This window comes from Lissotriton vulgaris, chromosome 1_1 (assembly GCF_964263255.1).
Source record: "Lissotriton vulgaris chromosome 1_1, aLisVul1.2, whole genome shotgun sequence".
NCBI lineage: Eukaryota > Metazoa > Chordata > Amphibia > Caudata > Salamandridae > Lissotriton > Lissotriton vulgaris.
This window is the reverse complement of record NC_141685.1, coordinates 1,359,110,582-1,359,132,037: the sequence shown is the minus strand read 5'-3', so window position 1 is coordinate 1,359,132,037 and position 21,456 is coordinate 1,359,110,582. Positions and strand designations below refer to the sequence as shown.

The 21,456-nt window shown below is 49.9% G+C and overlaps 1 protein-coding gene across 2 annotated transcripts in view; it reads left to right on the top strand.

Annotated features, from left to right (window-relative positions):
- The window catches only part of LRP1 (LDL receptor related protein 1), a 1,437,817-nt gene that overhangs the window by 836,841 nt on the left and 579,520 nt on the right, over positions 1-21,456 (top strand). For both annotated transcript variants that reach the window (XM_086966724.1, XM_086966716.1), the window contains exon 58: positions 19,672-19,791. In XM_086966724.1, coding sequence (XP_086822850.1) covers positions 19,672-19,791 — 120 coding nt within the window. The remainder of the gene's footprint in view (positions 1-19,671; positions 19,792-21,456) is intronic.

Here is a 21,456-nt window from a genome sequence, read left to right as displayed (position 1 = left end):
CTCCAGTGGTGTGGAGTGCCTGGGACCCACGTCTGAGCATCCCCAGCGCACTTATGGCGGCAATTGCAAACAAAACAGGTGATGGACGGAATGTGGATCAATGTCACACATTCACCCCAGTCCAAAGATCTGTGCCCAAATTCATCGTTTTTTTGCACTCCACACCACCCTGGGTTAGACAATGGCGATATGCAAATCAGCTCTGACCCTGTGCCCCATGGGAACAGTCCAGTCCGAACTACAAAAGCCATGTCCTTCCCAGAACGGAATCAAGCATCCGAGGACCGGACCGGTTTCGAGGTAACACCTCTCATCAGCCCGGCTAGCTTGACTTCAGTGGTGTGGAGTGCCTGGGACCCACGTCTGAGCATCCCCAGCGCACTTATGGCGGCAATTGCAAACAAAACAGGTGATGGACGGAATGTGGATCAATGTCACACATTCACCCCAGTCCAAAGATCTGGGCCCAAATCCATAGTTTTTTTGCACTCCACACCACCCTGGGTTAGACAATGGCGATATGCAAATCAGCTCTGACCCTGTGCCCCATGGGAACAGTCCAGTCCGAACTACAAAAGCCATGTTCTTCCCAGAACGGAATCAAGCATCCGAGGACCGGACCGGTTTCGAGGTAACACCTCTCATCAGCCCGGCTAGCTTGACTCCAGTGGTGTGGAGTGCCTGGGACCCACGTCTGAGCATCCCCAGCGCACTTATGGCGGCAATTGCAAACAAAACAGGTGATGGACGGAATGTGGATCAATGTCACACATTCACCCCAGTCCAAAGATCTGGGCCCAAATCCATCGTTTTTTTGCACTCCACACCACCCTGGGTTAGACAATGGCGATATGCAAATCAGCTCTGACCCTGTGCCCCATGGGAACAGTCCAGTCCGAACTACAAAAGCCATGTCCTTCCCAGAACGGAATCAAGCATCCGAGGACCGGACCGGTTTCGAGGTAACACCTCATCAGCCCGGCTAGCTTGACTCCAGTGGTGTGGAGTGCCTGGGACCCACGTCTGAGCATCCCCAGCGCACTTATGGCGGCAATTGCAAACAAAACAGGTGGCATATGCGGGCACTGTAGTGGGACCTGAAGTGCCAGTGGGTGCAGCATCAGGGAAACCTGTCTGATTACGTCCAGATCTCAGAGGGAACTGCACAAAAATTGCAGTGGTGGCTCACGAATCAGCATTGGGTCAGTGGCAGATCCCCCTCCCTTCCCCAACCGAAGCACACAGTGGTGATGGATGCGTCTCTCCAGGGATGGGGCGGCCACATGGGAGAGGCGGAGATCAGAGGCCTCTGGTCTAAGGCGGAGTTGTGACAGCATGCAGGATAATGGTATGCAGAGTGAAGAGGCCTATTCTTGCACTGAAGGCATTCCTCCCCTCTGTCAGGGGAAGTTAGTGCTTGTGTTCAGGTGCAACAAACAAGGGGGGTTAGGATCGTGGACCATGTCAGGAGGCTCTGCGCCTCTGGACATTGCTGGAACGTCACAGCATTTCCTTGATGGTTCAACACCTGGCGGGCTCTTTGAACTCCAGGGCGGGCGAACTCAGCCGCTAGTGTCTGATGGATCACGAATGGCGTCTTAACTCGCAGTGGCACAATGACTCAGTATGAGCCTGACTGTCCCCCTTTCTGAGGTCCTTTTGTTCCTTCTTTCTCTGGCCCAGCAGGGCTCTGCTCTGGGCACTATCAAGGGCTATCTTTCGGCCATTTCGGCCTTTCTAAGGCTTCCAGACCAGCCTTCTTTTTTCAAGTCCCCTGTTGTACAGTTTCTAAAAAAGGCATTACGCATATGTTCCCTCATGTTTCTTTCATAATGCTTCAGTGGAACTTGAATCTTGTCTTGACTTATCTCATGTGCGCTCCCTTTGAGCTGCTTCACAATTGTCCTGTACGTCTTCTGACTTTGAAAACTGCCTTCCTGATGGCCATCACCTCTGCCAGGAGAGTGAGTGAGCTCCAGGCTCTTTCTTGTAAGCCTCCTTTTCTGTCTGTTCATCCGGACAAGGTTGTGCTTCACACTCGTCCTTCCTTCCTTCTTGCCAAAGGTTGTCACTGCCTTCCACATCAGGCAGACTATCACCTAGCCCACTTTCTTTCCGCCTCCGCATCCTTCCAGAGAGGTAGAGAGGCTCCACCGTCTGTACCCAAAACGTGCGCTCTCCTTTTACCTGAATCACACACAAGCATTCTAGGTGGATGACCAGCTCTTTGTTGGCTACGCAAGTGCCAAGAAAGGCTGGGCTGTTCACAGGAGGACTATCTCCCGCTAGATAATCTTGTGTATCAAGGCCTGTTATTCAATGGCTAAAAAGAAACCTCCAGAGGGGCTGCGTGCCCATTCTACCAGGGCGACTGCAGCTACTACGGCATTGGGATGTGGTGTCTTCCTGCAAAACATCTGCCAGGCTGCCACGTGGGCTTCGCTGCACACTTTTATAAAGCATTATTACCCTGACAGTCTGGTCCGGAGGGACCGCTTCTTTGGCCGTTCTGTTTTCTGTGACTTTCTTATTTGCAGACCAACCACCAGGGTTGGTATTGCTGGGGTATCCATTCTAAGGGCAGGAATCTATCACTAACGTGTCTCTTTCAGATGCACAAGTTACTACTTGTGTAACAATATATCTGTAAGAGACATTAGTTAGTGATATACTCCTTACCGCCCCACCCATCCTCCCCATTCTGCGAACTGATTTCTAGGGTTAAGGTCATCCCATTCAGAGCCCTAGTTTCATGGCACCAGTGGTAAGTTTCTTACATTGCTCTGCGTTCCTGGCGCAGAAAGTCGTGTACAGAACTGACGTCAGCGCGCATGGGTGGCACCTAAGTAGTCTCCGTGACGTCATCTCGGCGCTTACGATGCCAGCGACGGATGCGGAGCCGCATGACGCCACCTACCGAAATGCAGGGGTACTGCTGACAAAAAACTTTCCGGATCCAGTCTGACGCCTGGGGATATTGTAAGGTAAGGAATCTATCACTAACTAATGTCTCTTACAGATATATAATTACACAAGTAGTAACTTGTGCGTCAAGTCCGGATTAATGGGTACTGTTCAGTCATTTAGGACTGATCATTTTCCGGGGATGGTATTTCTGGGGTATCTATTCTAAGGTAAGGAAATTACAATTAACAGTCTCCATCAGATGTAAATGTAAATGTAAATGTACAGGAATTTATATAGCGCAAATCACCAAGCGGTTTCTAAGCGCTTGCTTAGGGAACCCGTCCTGGTATTCCCCTGTGAGATAACCCCAGCAGGGTATCCGCAAGGTGAAAGCCAGGCATCCCGCCGCGAGGGGCCGCTGTGGAGATTAAGCAAGCTATTGCCCAGAGTCACAGAGCGTGAACCCGTGAATCGAGTAGGCACCGGAGCGAGAATTGTCCAGTCCATGGACATTTTAGGACTCAAGACCCCGCCGAGCCGGGAATTGAACCCTGGTCCCAGGCTGACCTCTGCTTCCAGGTCTGCCTCCTCTAACCAGTGAGCCACACTTCTCCACAGATGAACAAGTTACTTACCTTCGGTAACAATGTATCTGGTAGAGACCTATGTTAGTTGAAGATTCCTTACCTCCCCAACCATCCGCCCCGCGAACTGATTTCTAGGGATAGGAACTCCCCTAAAGGGCCCTAGCTTCTACGCACCAGTGGTTAGTGTCTTTCATGGCTACAAGCTTCTGGCATGGAAAGTCGTGTTAAGAACTGACTTCAGCATGCATGAGCGGCATCTATGTAGGTCAGTGATGTCATCCCAGCACTCAAGACATCGATTACGGACGCGGAGCCAACTGACGCCACCCAACGACACACATGGACATTCATGAAGAAATCTTTTTCCAGTTCCAGACTGACGCCTGGGGGAAATTCTATGGTAAGGAATCTCCAACTAACATCTCTCTCTACCAGATACATTGTTACAGAAGTTAAGTAACTTGTTCATTGATGTAGACACCAAGATCTTCGAGATTGAGTAAGTATTTTTCAAGTAAGTGATTTTCTGAAACACTGAAATTACCGCTGTCAGATTTGGGCATGAGCCTCAAACGCAGTAATGTTCTCCTATGAGAGCAACATATACTGCATAGGGGTACTTGCAATTGAGTTATAGGGTTATTCTTCTGGACTTAAGGTAAGTAGGGGCCAAGGTTCTTAGAACCACCAGCAGTTTCGGTTTACCAGCCCTGGTGTGTTTGGGCGCCGAGGTGCTGGCCTCAAGGGTAGCCTCAAATGCTACTTCTGAAGTCAATGGGAAAACCTGTAACAAGAAAATGGCTGCAAGTTGGGACTGGGGATACGTCCGGCAGAACCAACAGGGGAACTCGGCTCTTGAGGATCTCTCAAGCAAGGGTGTAATGTCAGGAGGCTTGGACTCTGCTTTTGGGCTTGGGTGCAGCGGTGTGTTGTCCGGCGGCTCGTTTTCGTGAAGGCTCTCATTATTTAGGTTGACTTTGAGTTTGGGACAACGCAGGACAATTGGGCCACTCTCAATGACGGCCTCGCTGGTGGTGACATTGTTGGTAAGTCTGTCTTGGCGGTGTTGATATCTGGGCTGGACACTGAACAAGCCTTGGCTACTGCATGGGCTCCAGTATCCCGGCTATTGGTGCAGGGTGGCTCCTGGAGTTCTGGCATCTCCACAATTAGTTGGGAGAAGAATCTGACCTCTTGGAGCACAGAGACCTCTTCCTGGGATGCTGCTTTCTCGGAGGACCCGGATGTTAGTTGAATGGTGTACCGGGTCAATGCGATCGGTGGCTGCAGGGAATTGGCTCCTCCACCTAAAGGGAGATGTTGGCTGGTTGGAAAAGTTCTTCCTGGCAGGACAGCTACAGGACGAGTCTGATCTGTGCAATTGTCGGGAAAGGAGCAGGCAGGGTTTGGTGCCAAGTCTACAGCTAGTCCTCAATTCTTGCATCCTCCTCCTTTAATCTGGCGAATCTTTTTCTAGGGTCAGGAGGCCACCCAAATGGTGAATTTAGAGGTGTGTAAGGCAGTGGCCAATAGGCTACTTACTCTTGGAGTCACTACACCGCCTGTATGACACTTGCATGTAAAAAGTGAGTATAACCCTGTCCCATTGTTCCTGATTCCACACAAAAATAAATATGGTCGGACCCTTCTTCCGGGGAGCGCATCAGGCACTTTAGGGGTGTGACTAGCCTGGTAGTGGAACACGCCTACTTATATATCGAATTCCCCTCCTGTCCTGGATATGCTAAATCACTAGCCATCCTGATGAAGAAAGCATTGTTTCTGGCCTCAGAGTGTGGCTCTCATCTGCAGGGGAATCGGAAACAAATCTGTGGTGGCAGGCTGGACAATAGCAGTCAGGCAGCACTCTAGATAGTTGTAGGTTTTAAGGTGGCACCTCAGAAGTCCCCTCTGGGTGCATGTCATAAGAAATCTTGTACTTGCAACAGTGCAGAGTTATTAAGGCAAGATGTTTGATATCAAACTCCATAGGTTTCAGTGAAGACATCATGTAACTGGAGATCTCTTCATGACCAGTGCCCAGTGCATAAACTTACAATGGCTTTTCTGTTCAGTTGTACCTTCTAGTAATTGAACTTGACAGCTTTTGCAGATATGCACTCATGTAATATAATGCACCCTCTCTCAGGGCTACAAAGCCTGCTTTAGGGGTGACTTAAATATATTACATGGATTGACTTTGGCATGGCGCACAGTGAGTGTGCCATGTTGTGTTTTCACTCATGGTTTGCACATGACACGCAGTCTGCAATGGCATGCTGCATGCAAATTGTATGGAGTCCCTTAGGGTGGCATAGTATATGCTGCAGCCTTTCGGGACCCTCTTTGGTACCCATGCCCTAGGTACCAGAGGTACCACTTACTAGGGACTTACAGGGGTGCCAAAGTGTTTGCTAATTGTGTTACAACTAGTCCATTTTACCTTTCTTTAGAGAAAGAGCCTTGTACCTGGTTAGCAGGGACTCCGTGCACACCAGTCGGAAAACATCAGCAGCAGTAGCAAAAAGTGGGTGTGACGATGACAAAAGGGGGCACTCTCCTACATACTCCCTATACTTTCTCACTCCAAGGAAGAACTGGTCAATCACGCCTATCCTTGACTTCAGGTCACTCAACAAGTGCATCTTTTTCGAACATTTTCCCATGGTAATGTCTTTCCTCTCCTACAACAAGGTGACTTTATGACAGCCCTCGACCTTATGGATTGCCTGTTTCCACTTCCCCATCCACCCTGCTCAGCGATGGTTCCTCGAGTTTGTAGTAAGTGGTATGCATTATTAGTTCAAGGTGCTGCCCTTTGGAGAAACCACTGCTCCCAGGGTGTTCACAAATTGTCTTGCAATGGTATCCGGTCATTTCGGAAGGAGTGGCATCAATGTATTTCTTTACCTTGAAGATTGGCGGATCAATAGCGCAATACAACACTGCCTAGAGCTCACCCGGGCTATATCGCATCAGCACAGCATAGGCTTTACCATCAATAGGCAGGTACAAGCTTTTCTTGAGTCCATGCTCAAATTTTGTATGGGGAAAAGCATTACCAAGCCCAGCAAGTTTTCAAGAATTGAAAGCGTTTGTTCCTCTTTTTTTCAGCCAGATCACCAAATGACAGTTAAACAGTTCATGCACCTCCTAGACATGATGGCCTCTTGCATTTCAATCGTTCCACATGCCAAGTTACATATTGCCCATTGCAGGAGTGCTTGGCAGCACAAGGGTCACAAGGCGAGGGTCATTATGAGGATCTAGTGTTGATCTGGGTCTGTATTTAACGCTCTCTGCAGTGGTCGAATGCCTACAATCTGGTGCCATGCTGGCCCTTCTTGGACCCCGTACTGCAGATGACAATTGCAACCAGGCACTGACTGAGGATGTGGGCGGGTTGGCACTTGCGCAGAATTGCACCATTCCAGGATTGTGGGCGCCTGGCCAACAGGGTCGCCACATCAACCACTTGGAGTTGCTAGCCATCCAGCTAGCCCTCAAAACGTTCCTCCACCGCATCCAACATAAGGTGATTCTAGTTCGGGTGAACAACACAACTGTGATGTTTTATTTACAGAAACAGGTTGGCACACTTCCTGCAATGGTCTGTTCTAGCCCTGGACATTTGGTGGTGGGCAATGTAAGACAGAGTCCATCTCCTGATAGAGTACATGCCAGGGGTGGACAACGATTTTGCAGACCTGCTCTGCAGGATGCATCAACAAGTCCACAAGTGCAAACTCCACCCCAGCTCTTACTCCCGTACTTCGACCATTTGGGGTTCCCACATATAGACCTGTTCACCACTGCAGAAAATGTAAAATGCCAAAACTTTGCATCCAGGCTCCCACAACCACTGTCCAGTGGGCAATGCACTATGCATGAACTGGTCAGGAATATTTGCCTACACTTTTCCACTTCTCCCACTTCTTACGTTCGGGATTAACAGGCTTCAGCAAACATCCCTCACTCTCATCTTATTAGCCCTAATGTGGGCCAAACAGCCCTGGTTCACCACCCTCCTTGAGCTATCCATAGTGCCTCACAAGAAGCTGTCCTACTGGCTGGATCTTCTCTCACAGAATCAGGGCATGCTCAGGCACCCCAAACCCCACAGTTCAAACTTGAAGTCTGGCTCCTGAAGTTCTAGAGTTTGGGTACCTCAATCTACCTCCAGAATGTGTGGCTGTTCTTCAGGAGGCATGTAGACCCTCCACCAGAGCCTGCTACTCAGCAAAATGGAAGAGGTTTGTGCACTACTGGTTCGAGGCATGTGGGCTGCTGAATTCATATCTGTGCATAGATCGCCGCCTAGTGTTGAGTCCGGATGATTGCACCTTGTTGTCCTGGAAGAGTCTTCGAAGTATCACGAGATAGGTGGCTCCTCCCCTGGACTACAGTGCGCATGGGCATCGCCTCCATCCCCAGATTGTTTTTTTCTGCCATTGGGTTCGGATGTGTGTCGGTTCCCTCTGTCGGAACCGATAGTTGTTAACTCTCTTAACTCGAGACCAAAAGGTCTTTAGGCTTGGCGCCGGTATTGTTTTCGTTCGGGTTTACTGTTTCTTCAGCTCCGAACTCTCGCTGCCCTTCCGCGTGCTGTCGGCGCGGACGGGCCTACACGACGCTCCAGACATGGAACGGACTCCGTTTAAACGGTGCCCGGTGTGCAACGCGAAATACTCGCACCTCGACGTGCACCCAGTGTGCAACACTTGTCTGTCGCCGGACCACGACGAGGCCAGGTGTATGGCCTGCTCGAAGTTCCGGTGCAAGAAGACCCTCAAGATTCGTCGGGCTGCGAGACTCCAGGCCAAACTGTCTGCGCCCCCGCCGGACGACATCTTCGAAGAAGACGTTGGAAGCGACAATGTCCAACAGGTTTCGGACTCTAGCCCTGCGTCCGAGGGGGAGGCCTACGACGCAGGAGACGAGGAGTTTGACGAAGCCGGCGACGAGGTAGGGGACGACGATACGGCCATTGCCACCGTGGGGGATAGCTTGGAGGAGGAGCATCCCCGGACTGACTCAGGGGTCGACCCCCTTCCTGCGGCCCAGGTCGAGGGATCGCCTTCGGGCCTTACCCAAGACCATGTTATTAGTCCAGCAGCCCCGCCTACGAGCCCGGCCACGGACATTTTGGAGGTGCCACTCACATTTCCAAAAACGAAAGTGAAGCCTTCGGGTTCAACACCTCCGGTTTCGAAACCGAAAGTGAAAGCGGTGCAGAAGGCTCTGGAGGCGTCAAAATCAAAGAAATTCAAAATGGCCGACATGGACAGTCCCGCCAAGATGGCCGACCCAAAGGCCTCAGGGTCGGTGCCGAAGGCGAAGTCGTCCGACGCGGCTGCGTCGGCGCCGAAGATGGTCGCGGTCGATGACCCGAAGAAGGCTTCGAAGAAGCGTCAAGGCGATCCCAAAGCTCTGGCTTCCCCGGCTCCGGCCGTCGGAGCCAAGGACGGTAACGCATCGACTCCGAAGACGGTGCCTCTCGCCGACACCACTCCCAAGTCGGGGAAATCACGAGAGGCGGTCCCTCCCTCTCCAGCCCTTTCGAAGAAAGTCGAAGAGTCCCTGCAGCGGATTCGGAAGGTCGCAGAGCTTCCCGACCCTGAAGCTGGGGTGTCGAAGCCCGCGCTGAAGCCGTCGAAGGCACAAGCGCCTATCCGCTTCACCCTGCCGCCGAAGTCGACGCCGAAGGCCTTCGCTTCGAAGCAGGTGGCTGGGGTGCCCTCGAAGGAGGTGTCGACGCCCAAAGCGTCTCCGGTGGTGTCTAAACCTCGGCTCCAGCCGCTCGCGGAGGAAGAACGTCGTGAAGTCATCATCGACGCCAATACCGGGAAACTGTCCCTCCTCAAGAGGAAAATCACCACGGAGCCGGTGTTGGAACACTTTCGCATTCCTCTCAAAAACAAGAAGGACTCTGCGGGTACTTCAGCACCTTTGGCGCTGGCGTCTCCAAGTGACTTGCCGCGTTCCCCAACTCACTCCAACGCGGGGGATGGCGACGAGGAGGAGGTCGAGTACAACTATCCGGCGTACTCGGATCCGGAGGAGGAACATGAACCTTGGTCTGCCGGAGGCGACCCTGAAGACCCGCAGTCGGGTCAGGAACCGCAACTCTTTGCGGCGAAGACTTCGCCAACGGAGGACTCTGCTGCCTTCAACGCGTTGATCGAGAGAGCTGCGGCTAACCACGATGTCGAGCTGCACTCCGATCCTGTGGATGTGGACTTTTTATTTGACACTTTCTCTGTGGCCGAAAAGTCAATCAAAACTTTGCCAATGCTCAAGGGAGTGCTCAAGCACGCGCAGGAGGTCTTCAAGGAGCCCACTCGGGCACGTGTCATCAATCCACGCATTGATAAAAAATATAAGGCAGCGCCCTCGGATCCAACATATATCAAGGGACACTTGCCACTGGATTCTTTGGTTGTGTCCAACGCTCGCAAGAGGGCGAACTCGCAGACGACTGGTGACGCTCCTCCCCCAGACAAAGAGTCAAAAATATTTGAGGCCTCAGGGAAACTGATTGCTGCACAGGCAGCTAACATTTGGCGCATCTCGAACACGCAGGCCCTACTTGCACGCTACGATAGGGCTCATTATGACACCCTAGAAGCACTGCTGCAGCACTTGCCTGACCAGTACAAGGAGGCAGGGGAAATGTTAATTCAAGAGCGAAAGCTCATCACAAACGCTTCCATCAAATGTGCGCTAGATGTGGCTGATACAGCCTCCAGGGCAATCAACACTAGTGTGTTGCTCAGAAGACATGCATGGCTTAGGATTTCAGGGTTTAAACCTGATATACAAACGACCATCCTGAACCAGACGGTTAATCCTGACCATTTGTTTGGCCCTGAGGTTGATGCGACGCTTGAGAAAATGAAAAAAGATACAGACACTGCTAAGTCTATGGGGGCCCTTCAGTCTCAGCAGTTTCGGGGTGGTTCCTTTCGCCGCTCCAATACCAGAGGCACCTCAAGGGGTCAGGCATCGCAATCCACCCAGTACTACAAGGGCAATACCCAAACCTCATACACCAACAAGGGTAGAGGTGGCTACAGAGGCAACAACATCAAAGGCAGGGGACGTGGAAACAACAGCTCCAGGTCCACCGCCGCCAACAAGCAGTGACGCCTTGTCACTGCCCCCCGACCACACAACACCGGTCGGGGGGGCGACTCCAGCAGTTCCTGCCCGCGTGGAAATCCATCACCACGGACAGGTGGGTCAAGTCTCTTATCCAGTACGGTTACTGTCTGGAACTTACCTCCACTCCATCGAACATACCTCCAAGAAGCCGTCCTATGTCCGGCGAGCACTTGCACTTGTTGCAGCAGGAAGTGCAGGTCATGCTGCAAAAAGGGGCAATAGAGCTCGTCCCACTGCAGGAAAGGGGTACAGGGGTTTACTCTCTGTACTTTCTAATCCCCAAAAAGGACGGTTCCCTGCGGCCCATCCTGGACCTCAGGCCCCTCAACTGGTACATTCTCTCGGAGCATTTCCATATGCTCACGTTGCAGCAGGTACGCCCTCTGCTTCAACAGGGGGACTTCCTGGCTACGTTGGATCTAAAAGACGCATACTTTCATATCCCCCTGCATCCTTCCCACAGGAAGTATCTCAGATTCACGATCCAAGACCAGCACTACCAGTTCAGGGTTCTGCCGTTCGGGGTCACCACAGCGCCAAGGGTCTTTACGAAGTGCCTGGCGACTGTGGCGGCGCATCTGCGACGCCAGAACGTCCACGTCTACCCTTACCTGGACGACTGTCTCATTCAAGCAAAAACAGAACAACAGTGCACCGACCACGTGTCCCGCACCATTCATCTCCTGCACGATCTGGGATTCTCTCTGAACTACCCGAAATCCCATCTCCAGCCCGCCCATGTGCGACAGTATCTGGGCGCGACAATAAACACTCTGGCAGCCACTGCGCAGCCAAATTCAGTGAGAATCGCCAGTATCCAAACGCTGATCCAACGGTTCAGACCTCAACACTCGCTTCCAGCGAAGGTGTTCATGCAGTTGATAGGCATGATGGCCTCCTGCATCTCCATTGTCCCGCACGCGAGACTACATATGCGTCCGCTTCAGGAGTGCCTGGCACGTCAGTGGACTCAGGCTCATGGGCAACTGACAGACCTAGTGTTGGTGAGCGGTCGGGCATACAACTCTCTGCATTGGTGGAATCCACAAAACCTTTGCAAGGGTCGACCATTCCAAGAGCCTGTGCCACAGATTATCCTGACGACGGACGCTTCTCTCCAGGGATGGGGAGCGCATGTACTCCACTACACAGTGCAGGGACTATGGACACTACAGCAAAGGAAGATGCACATCAATGTGTTGGAACTGATGGCAATCTTCATGGCCTTAAAGGCGTTCAAAGTACATCTGTGCAACAAGGTCGTGTTGATCCGGACGGACAACATGACAGCCATGTACTACATTCAGAAGCAGGGAGGCACACACTCTCCGCAGCTGTCTCATCTGGCTCAGAGCATGTGGAAGTGGGCCATTCAGAGGAACATCTTCCTCATGGCGGAGCATCTCCCGGGCAAGGACAACCAGATGGCGGACCTGCTCAGCAGGCACAGCCATCAAATGCATGAGTGGGAGATACATCCATCAGTACTCCAACCGTACTTCCAAAGGTGGGGTCATCCAGAGATAGACCTGTTCGCCACAAAGGAGAACGCAAAATGCCAAAGCTTCGCCGCCAGGTTCCCACACCCGCAATCACAGGGCAATGCGATGTGGATGAACTGGTCAGGCAGATTTGCGTACGCTTTTCCCCCAGCACCTCTGATACCGCTGGTGGCACGCGAGCTCAGGCAGCACTCGATGACTCTCATCCTGGTTGCTCCAACGTGGGCTCGCCAGCCGTGGTACACCACGTTTCTGGAACTCTCCGTGGTACCGCATCAAAGGCTTCATCTCACTCCCAGCCTTCTGACGCAGAGCCATGGCGACATTCAGCACCCAGATCCGCAACAGCTCAACCTGGCGATCTGGCTCCTGAAGTCCTAGAGTTTGGCTACCTCCATCTTCCTCCCGATTGCATGAACATCATTCGGGAGGCAAGGAAGCCCACTACTAGAGCTTGTTATGCGGCTAAATGGAAGAGGTTTGTCATTTACTGTGTTAACCACAATATTGACCCGCTAGATGCTTGAATTCAAAACATCATTTGTTACCTGTTCCACCTGTATCAATGCAATTTGGCGTACTCTTCCATCCGCATTCACCTGTCTGCTATGGCAGCATACCTCCAGAACAGGCAACACCTGTCACTTTTTAAGGTCCCTGCTATCAAGGCTTTTCTGGAAGGACTCAAGAGAGTCATTCCGCCAAGGACCCCACCAGCTCCAGAATGGAACCTCAATGTGGTTCTTACAAGACTGATGGGTCCTCCCTTCGAGCCACTGCACTCTTGTGAGCTTCAATTTCTGACTTGGAAGGTTGCTTTCTTAGTAGCAATTACATCGCTACGGAGGGTTAGCGAGTTGCAGGCGCTCACCATCCAAGAACCTTTCTTCCAAGTACATGCTAACAGGGTTGTGCTCCGCACTAACCCTAAATTCTTACCCAAGGTTGTGTCTCAATTCCATATGAACCAGACAATTGAGTTGCCGGTGTTTTTCCAAAACCCAGAGACGCTGGCGGAGCGGATGCTCCACACCCTTGACGTTAAAAGAGCCTTGATGTACTATGTGGACAGGACAAAAGATTTTCGCAAAACCAAGCAGCTTTTCGTTGCTTTTGCCTCACACCACAAGGGAAACGCTATCTCCAAAGCTGGGATCGCTAGGTGGATTGTGAAATGCATTCAAATCTGTTACGCTAAAGCTAAACGCACTCTCACTATCCCACCAAGAGCCCACTCCACCAGGAAGTTGGGGGCCTCTATGGCTTTCCTAGGTAACATTCCCTTAGAAGATATTTGTAGAGCAGCCACATGGTCTACCACACATACTTTCACTAAACATTACTGTGTAGACGTGCACTCCAAACAGCAGGCAGCTGTTGGTCAGGCTGTTCTCAAGACACTTTTTCAGACTGCTGCAGCTGGCACGGGCGACCGCCGCTAATGGAGGGACTGCTATGTATTCTATGCACAGATATGAATTCAGCAGCCCACATGCCTCGAACTGCAAATGCTACTTACCAGTATGCATCTGTTCTTGGCATGTAGGGCTGCTGACATTCATATCGCCCACCCTCCTCCCCGGCGCCTGTAGCAGCTGCAGTCTTCATATATATATATGCTCATAGCATGGTCATCACTCACATACTTCACTCCATCTCTGCCAATGGCTAAAAACGATCTGGGGATGGAGGCGATGCACATGCGCACTGTAGTCCAGGGGAGGAGCCACCTATCTCGTGATACTTCGAAGACTCTTCCAGGACAACAATGTGCAATCATCCGGACCCAACACTAGGCGGCGATCTATGCACAGATATGAATGTCAGCAGCCCTACATGCCAAGAACAGATGCATACTGGTAAGTAGCATTTGCATTTTCCTAGACATATTGAGCCTCTTAAAGCGGGAGTCCACAACACTGTCTGCTACCTGACCCACCTTCAGAAATCTGGTCTGGTATACACCTCCATTAGACTTCACTTGGGTGACATTGCAGCTTACCTTTAAAAACCTGTCATCAAGGTTTTTATGAAGGGATTCAAACGGGTTATCCCACCACGAATGCCTCCTGTCCCCATGTGGAACCTCAACATTGTTATAACCAGACTTACGGGAGCTCCTTTTGAGCCACTTCCCTCACGTTTATTACAGTTCTGTTTTGGAAGGTAACTTTCTCAGCAGGTGTCACTTCCTTCATAGGTGTCAGTGAGCTACATGCTATTGACATAGAACCTTTCTTCCAAGTCCATTCAGAGACGACAAATTCCTTCCTAAGGTGGTCTTACGCTTCCATCTGATGAATCAAACCATTGAACTACCTGTTTTCTTATCACAGCCAGAGTCTATAGCGGAACAAGCTCTTCATACTCTGGATGTCAAAAGAGCACTTATGTATTACATTGACAGGGCTAAGCCTTTCTTGAAAGACAAAAAAACTATTTGTTTCTTTCTCAAAACCGCATAAATGTTGTGCTCTCTCTAAATCCAATATATCACACTGGATAGTCAAATGTATACAGACCCCACTCAACACATAAAAAAAGTTGTCTTTCTTAGATAATATACCTATAGCTGACATTCTCAATGGAGCTACCCGGTCACCCCCAGACTTTCAGTAAACATTTTTGTGTGGATGTTTTAGCTGGTCAAGAAGCTAGGGATGACCAGACTGTCTTATGTACTCCAATCTTCTGCACCATCCTAGGCCTAGCCACCGCATACAGGAAGACTGCTTTACAGTCTATGCATGCACAGCATGTGTATCTACAGCTGCACATGCCATGAACGGAAAATGGTACTTAGCCTGTAAGCATCTGTTTGTGCCATGTAGTGCTGTAGATTCACATGCGCACACCCTCCTCCCTGGATGCCCTTGAATGTTGCAGTGGCCTTGTAACTTTTTACACTCCTAATCGTTTGCCATGGTCATCTTTCCTGTATCCTGAAGCTCCATCTACATCCTTTCCTTCTCTGTCAGAAAAAACAATCTAAAAATAGAGCCGAGGAGCATGCTCGCTTCCAATCATGGGTGAAGTCACTGTACCTTGTGACTCAAGTGACTTCTTAGAAGAACAAGCATTTGCAATGCAATAGGTCTCGCATTTGCGAGAGTTAAAGCTATTGGCATTGTAAATGACAATGCCTTTTATTGATCTGTTTTGATAATTAACACATAAATAAAATGCATTGTCATTTACAATGCCAATAGCTCAAACTCTTGTAAATGCCTGACCTTTTGCCCCAGGTTTTTCATTCCACTTAAATCCTGGTGTCCACCCAACAAACCAATGCAATTCTGTTGTGCAAATGTCACAGTACCAAGAACCAGTGTATGCCTAATATGCTTCATTGAGCTAGAAAGTTCTTTTTAACGTTCTTGAAGGTTTTTTTTTTTTTTTTTGCTAGGGGAGAAAAATTCTTCTAATTCAGTCTTACAATGATGCGTATAAAAGAACAGGGTGAGGTGACGGGCAATTCTGCACAGGTGGAGGCAGGTGTGTGCTTCTGCCTGTGACACACCTTGTTAATTACTATATTCCATTGCTTTCCGTCCTTACAAACACTCTAAAAATACATAAAAAGAACACTGGGTGAATAAACTATTTACATGAATTAAATACTGAATACAATTGAAGAAATGTCCAAAAAGAATTATACCTTTCTAATGCAAAAAGCTGACTTATGTACATGTGCTACTTCAAGTGATCGACATATCTGCCTCAAATCCCTCCAGCACCCAGCCTCTCCACAGGAGTAAGAACGGTAATTATCATTGCCCTTTATTAGCGACACTGAATTATTGATGAAGATCATGGGATCTCTGAGGCATGGCAACGAACCCTGAGCTGTAAGTTGTTTTCTGTCCGCTCCTACTAAGAGGCTGGATGAGGGTGCCGGCGTCACCCAGCACCCTTCTCCTCCCCCACCCTCCTATTCATGGCGCTAATTAGAATCTGGGGAATAATGAGGGCCACTCCCTGCGCTTTTTTCGTGGGCCTGCTAAGGCGCGGCGTTATGTCGCGAGCCTCTGCAGTGTTTAACAACAAAGGGTATTTACAGTCTGGGTTTGTGCAAATATAATCTCTCCTCCAATCAGTGTGTGCCACTGGTGGCGAGATGAGTGCCTCGTGGTGCCAGCTGAGATGCCACTAACAACCATTGACAAAGCCAATAATCCGGACTTGTAGGTATGATGTTACTTGTATCATATATCTGGATGCAATGGGAGAAACCGCAAAATACAATTTGGGCGGCATACTATGCTAAGCACGGATTCTTAGCAGACTTGTTTGTAAGCCACGGCCTTAATTACATTGGCCGCGCCCCTTTGAGAGACCATGCAGTTTTTTCATCTCACTTAAAGCCCTGATACAAATACTATAATACAACACTGTGCTCTGCTTCCCCACTGGCTCTTGTTTCCACCCTGTGAGACAGGAGGCCGGGGCGAAAAAGATGGGACAGAAGGAGGAAATAGTTTGGCAAAGGGTGGAGTTTAGAGAAAACAGGTCAGAAAAGGGTAAATGAGGGAGAAAAGTGAGAGTTGGGACTCGAGGGGGACAGAAATGCTGAGAGAGACTGGGGGAGCATAGGACCTAGGGCCAGGTGAGAACATGTAGTCAGGCACTGAGCCACCCGGAGGGTGGCAGAGGGAGACATGTACAGTGACCGTCACTCGGAGGAGAAGATGTGTGCGTGTGGGCACGGGACAGTGTGGGATAAAAGTGGAAACAGCGCTCTGCTGAAGGGTGTTCAAACTTTGGGAATGTGCGCCTCCCAGCCGCTTCCTCCTGCCGCCTTGCCCCGGTACATCTGCCGACTCAGCCTGGTGGAGCCTCCTGTAAGGATGTGGCCCTTCCTTAGTGGGGGTTGTTGTGTTCCTGAGGCTCCTGAGCTGTCATAGAGAGAAGCGCTTTGGGCCTGCACAGCAAGGTAGGCAGACGGGGGAGGGGGGGGAGCAGAAGTGGCGAGGTGTGTCCTTGGTACCACTACAAGAACAGAGCACACATCATCAGGAATGAATATACACCACTTTAGTGAAGGCACTTTCGTCTTCTCTCCAGAGTTGAACTATTATGGGAAAGTAGTTTGTTTTAAATCCATAATAAGTAAACCATATTAAATAAATAAAAAAGTTATACTCGTATCTGCTGATAACAAATTATGGATAGTGAGTGAAAAATGTATACCTGAGTAATTTATTAAAGGCAAGTAAAGTAGGAACCAAGTCAGAACATTAACTGAACTTTATCCAGCCTTACTTTCAAAATGGAAGCTATCATCGGTTATATTTATTTCATTTTGCAAAATCATTTCTTTATATACAGCCATCCAATGCTTCTTCAGTTGCTCTTGGAGGCCCGTTTGAGGCTGTATTCTGAAGGATACATTGGGGAGTAGGTGCCTCACACAAGCAGTGACTTTGTGACGGGGAGGAGATCACAGGGGAGAGGAAGGGAAAGTGAAAGCGCGCCATGCGCACGTTGTCCTGAAAACGCCGCGAGCCGTACAAGTGCAGATCGCCTGTCCCCCTTTCGGAAGCAAAACCCACAACAATAGATCTCGCCAAGGCGTGCAGCGCATGCGCTGCGTCACTAGGCGAGACCTAAAAACAGCTCGCACACATTCAAGCCCAATACTAGATGGCAGGATGTGCACAGGATTTGAATGTCCAGCACTACATGCCACAAACAGATGCTTACAGGGACAGGTTAAGTAACATTTTCCTTCTGGTGGATGCTCTATTTAACTGCAAATTTCTCACTGCTATCCCACCTCCACGCGCTTTATCTTATGAAAAGCACCCAAGTTTACTATTTAGCACACTGGCACCAATAATTGTTCCGTCTTTGCGTCTAATGGCACCAAAAGTGAAAAAGACAAGAAACTGACATCAGCGAGCAAGGGTGAAGCTAAATATGCGGCTGTGCTCAGTCACTTCCAGGGTGATATATAATCAGTGCAGAGATGCACAGTGCAATCCACTGATGTGTGGGGGCACTGCTTTAAGACTTTTTTGGATCCAGTCTGGCACATGGAAAGTATTTTAAAGTGAGTAATGTGTGGTTAGTTACAAAATCCAATATTCAAGAAAGGGGACAAGGAGCGTTTTTTTAAAGAGTTCCGGCACCCATACTCCTAAGTGAACAGTAACATTTCGAGACTGGGTGCAGTTCCAAAATAGTCTGGGGGTCGGATCTGAAGAATCCCGGGGAGGGTGAGATCTAAATTATTAAATCAAAGTGCCCTCACACACCTGGCTGGGTGTCATGCTTCATCATACGGTGCTCCTTGCTGGGCTGGTGCTGCAATGCCCAACAAGCCCCTCAGTGGGGACTCTGTGGCAGAGATCTTTTGATCTTAAAGCCGTATGATGCATGTAAGTGAGGGGTATGTGAGTGTAGGTTAGTGTACATGTGGCTAAAAGAGTCTAAGGGACCCCCAAGAGAATTTTATGTGGTGATTCCCTTGACACATTAAAAACCGGGGATATATCATGAGTTTCAACCTGCTGTGATAGCTTCAATAAGTGATAAGTGAGGTCAACGTGTTTCATGCCTAGATGCCAGGAGGGTCAGTGGCATTTAATCAGGACTGAGTGAGAACCTATCCTTCTAGGGAATGGGCCCCAAACAGTAATGTAGGGCTTCCTCTCAAATAGGTTAATAATACACCTGCTGTGGTGCAGGAGGGGTTTCTGCCGACTTGTGAGAGGGTTGGTCCACAGATAGTATACCGTGAGATCCCCCTTTTCCCCCTGCAGCAAGGCGACGTCCTCTCACTCCACTAAGGAGCTTCACCCCTTCAACTTTTGGGTTGGATACCCTCCTGCACCACCCCATTACATTTTCTTGGGGGTCCCTTAGACTCTTTTAGCAACGTGTGCCCCAACCTACACTCACATCCCCTCATGTGCATTCATCATATGTCTTTAAGATCAAAAGGTCCCCATCAAAGAGCCCTCACTGAGGGACCTGTCAGGCATTGCAGCACCTGCCAACGAGGTGCGCCCTATGATTAAGCATGACACCCTATCGGGTGTTTGAGGTCACTTTGATCTGATAATTCAGATCCCTCCTTTCCCAGGATCCTTTGGACCAGACCTCCTGGGTATTTTGCTAGGGTGTCCTCCATTCTGAGGAACTGCCCCGGTCTGATAATTTATTAGGTACAATATCCTCCAGAAAGAATGTTAGTGCAGGTAATTAATTTGTTAATCTGGCATGGGGCTAAAAAGCCAAGTACTACATTGGTTTTCACCTTTCCTCTCATACAGATCTCCCATCTCTCTCCCTGCCTGTAAAATATGGAGTGCCACAAGTCTTTATCCTCCCTCCCTTCCTTTTTAATCTACTTTTCTGTAGGGGTTACTAAAGAAGTTATGCTTTATTTAAGTTGTCTAAGCATTTCAGTTATTGAAATACATATTTGTGTTAAGGAGAATTTTAGAACATGTTTTGTTTTCTTGGTACTTCTTTTAATTCTGTGTTATGGTTGCGATCATGTGCAGGGCCTAAACAATGCTGTGGCTTTGGACTTTGACTACAGGGAGCAGATGATTTATTGGACTGATGTCACCACTCAGGGCAGCATGATCCGCCGGATGCATATCAATGGCAGCAATGTGCAGGTAAGGAGGCGTGGCTGTAGGGTAAAGTCATGTTCGAGGCATATGAGCTGCAGATTACACACTGTGCATAGATCGCCACCTAGTGTTGGGCCCGGATATTTGCAGTTTGTTGTTGTCCTGAAAAGTTCTTTGGAAGTCACGAGATAGGGGACTCCGCCTTTGGATCACATTGCGCATGGGCATCTGCTCCATCCTCAGATTGTTTTTTCCGCCATCGGGCTCGGATGTGTTTCCTGCGCTCGGGTTTGGACCCGAATATCCTTTGATGCACAATCCTCACCCGGTTCGACGGTATTGTCTCGATCGCGATCCACATAAACGCGATTCTTCAATAACTTCGAAGTCTTCGATTCTGGTCGTCGACGAAGGCCTTCGGGCCTACCTAAGGACGCCATTCAAGAAGTGTCCTCAATGTGGGTCCAAGTTTCCCCACACCGATCTACATGAGGTGTGCAACCTTTGCCTCTCACCGGAACACGAGGCCAAAGACTGTTCCGCTTGTGCCTCTTTCCGCTCCAAGAAGACAATTCGGGACCGACGAGCTCGAAGAACAATGGCTCGCTCATCGGCTTCGATCCCACATGACATCTTTGGAGAGGGCGTCGACGTGCCATAACACCAGCAAACCGAAGAAAGCTCCAGCTCTTCTGATTCCGAAGACTCGGACGTCGAGGACATCACTCCAGCTCAATGGGTCGTAAGTAAGACCGTCGACCCCAACTCTTCCTTCGATACCCTCAAAAAAGGCTTCGTTCACACCCTCACCTTCGGGCCCGGGTGCACACAGAGACTGCTTCCCACGCCAGGCCTTCGGGCCCGGTAAAGAAGCCTACTAAGCCTTCAGGCAGCTCCGGCTCGAGCCAGCCTATTCCCGGTGCCGATCCAATACCAACACCAAAGAAGAAGCCATCTTCCTCAACCACGCCGACCGTTGCTCCGACACCTTAGCACTCGGCGCCGAAGACTGGCAGCGGCTCATCGATGCCGAAACCTCACTTGGAGCCGAGTAAAAAACCACCTGACGGCCCGACTCACACGCTTCGGAGCCGAAGAAACACCCGGAACCGAAAAAACATGTTCCGGTAAAAGACATTTCAAAAGGTCACACTTCTAAACCAAAAGACCATAGACCATCTACAGAGTCGGTGCCAAAAAACCTCTGTAACCGAAAACTTCAACGCCAAAGGATCTGCCCTATACAGAAGAACTTTTTACCCCAGATCCTCACCAGAAAACTCTTCTTAAAGACCGTAATACTGGCCAACTAGCTCTTAGCTCCAAGAAGAGACCACTAGAAGCGCCAGCACCTCCTCCTCCTCCTCCTCCTCCTCGGAAGAGAGACATTGCAACCTCTCCATTAAGGGTCCCTTCTCCAACACCTCCCCATACTGTTCCTCCTCCTACACCACATCATTCTCCTACACCATCCACTAATCCAGATGATGATGTGGATACAGACTCTGATGACTCAGGTGAGGGTTCACATGACCCAGCAGGGACCAATAGTCCCCCTCAGTCACGTAATCCTTGGGATGATTATAACACCCCTGATGTGCCTTACGTCCTACAAGATGATGTATACCCTTCCAGACCTTCCCCACCAGAGGACACTATAGGTGTTAACCTACTAGTCCAAAGAGCTGCCCAGTACCATGGGGTTGACAT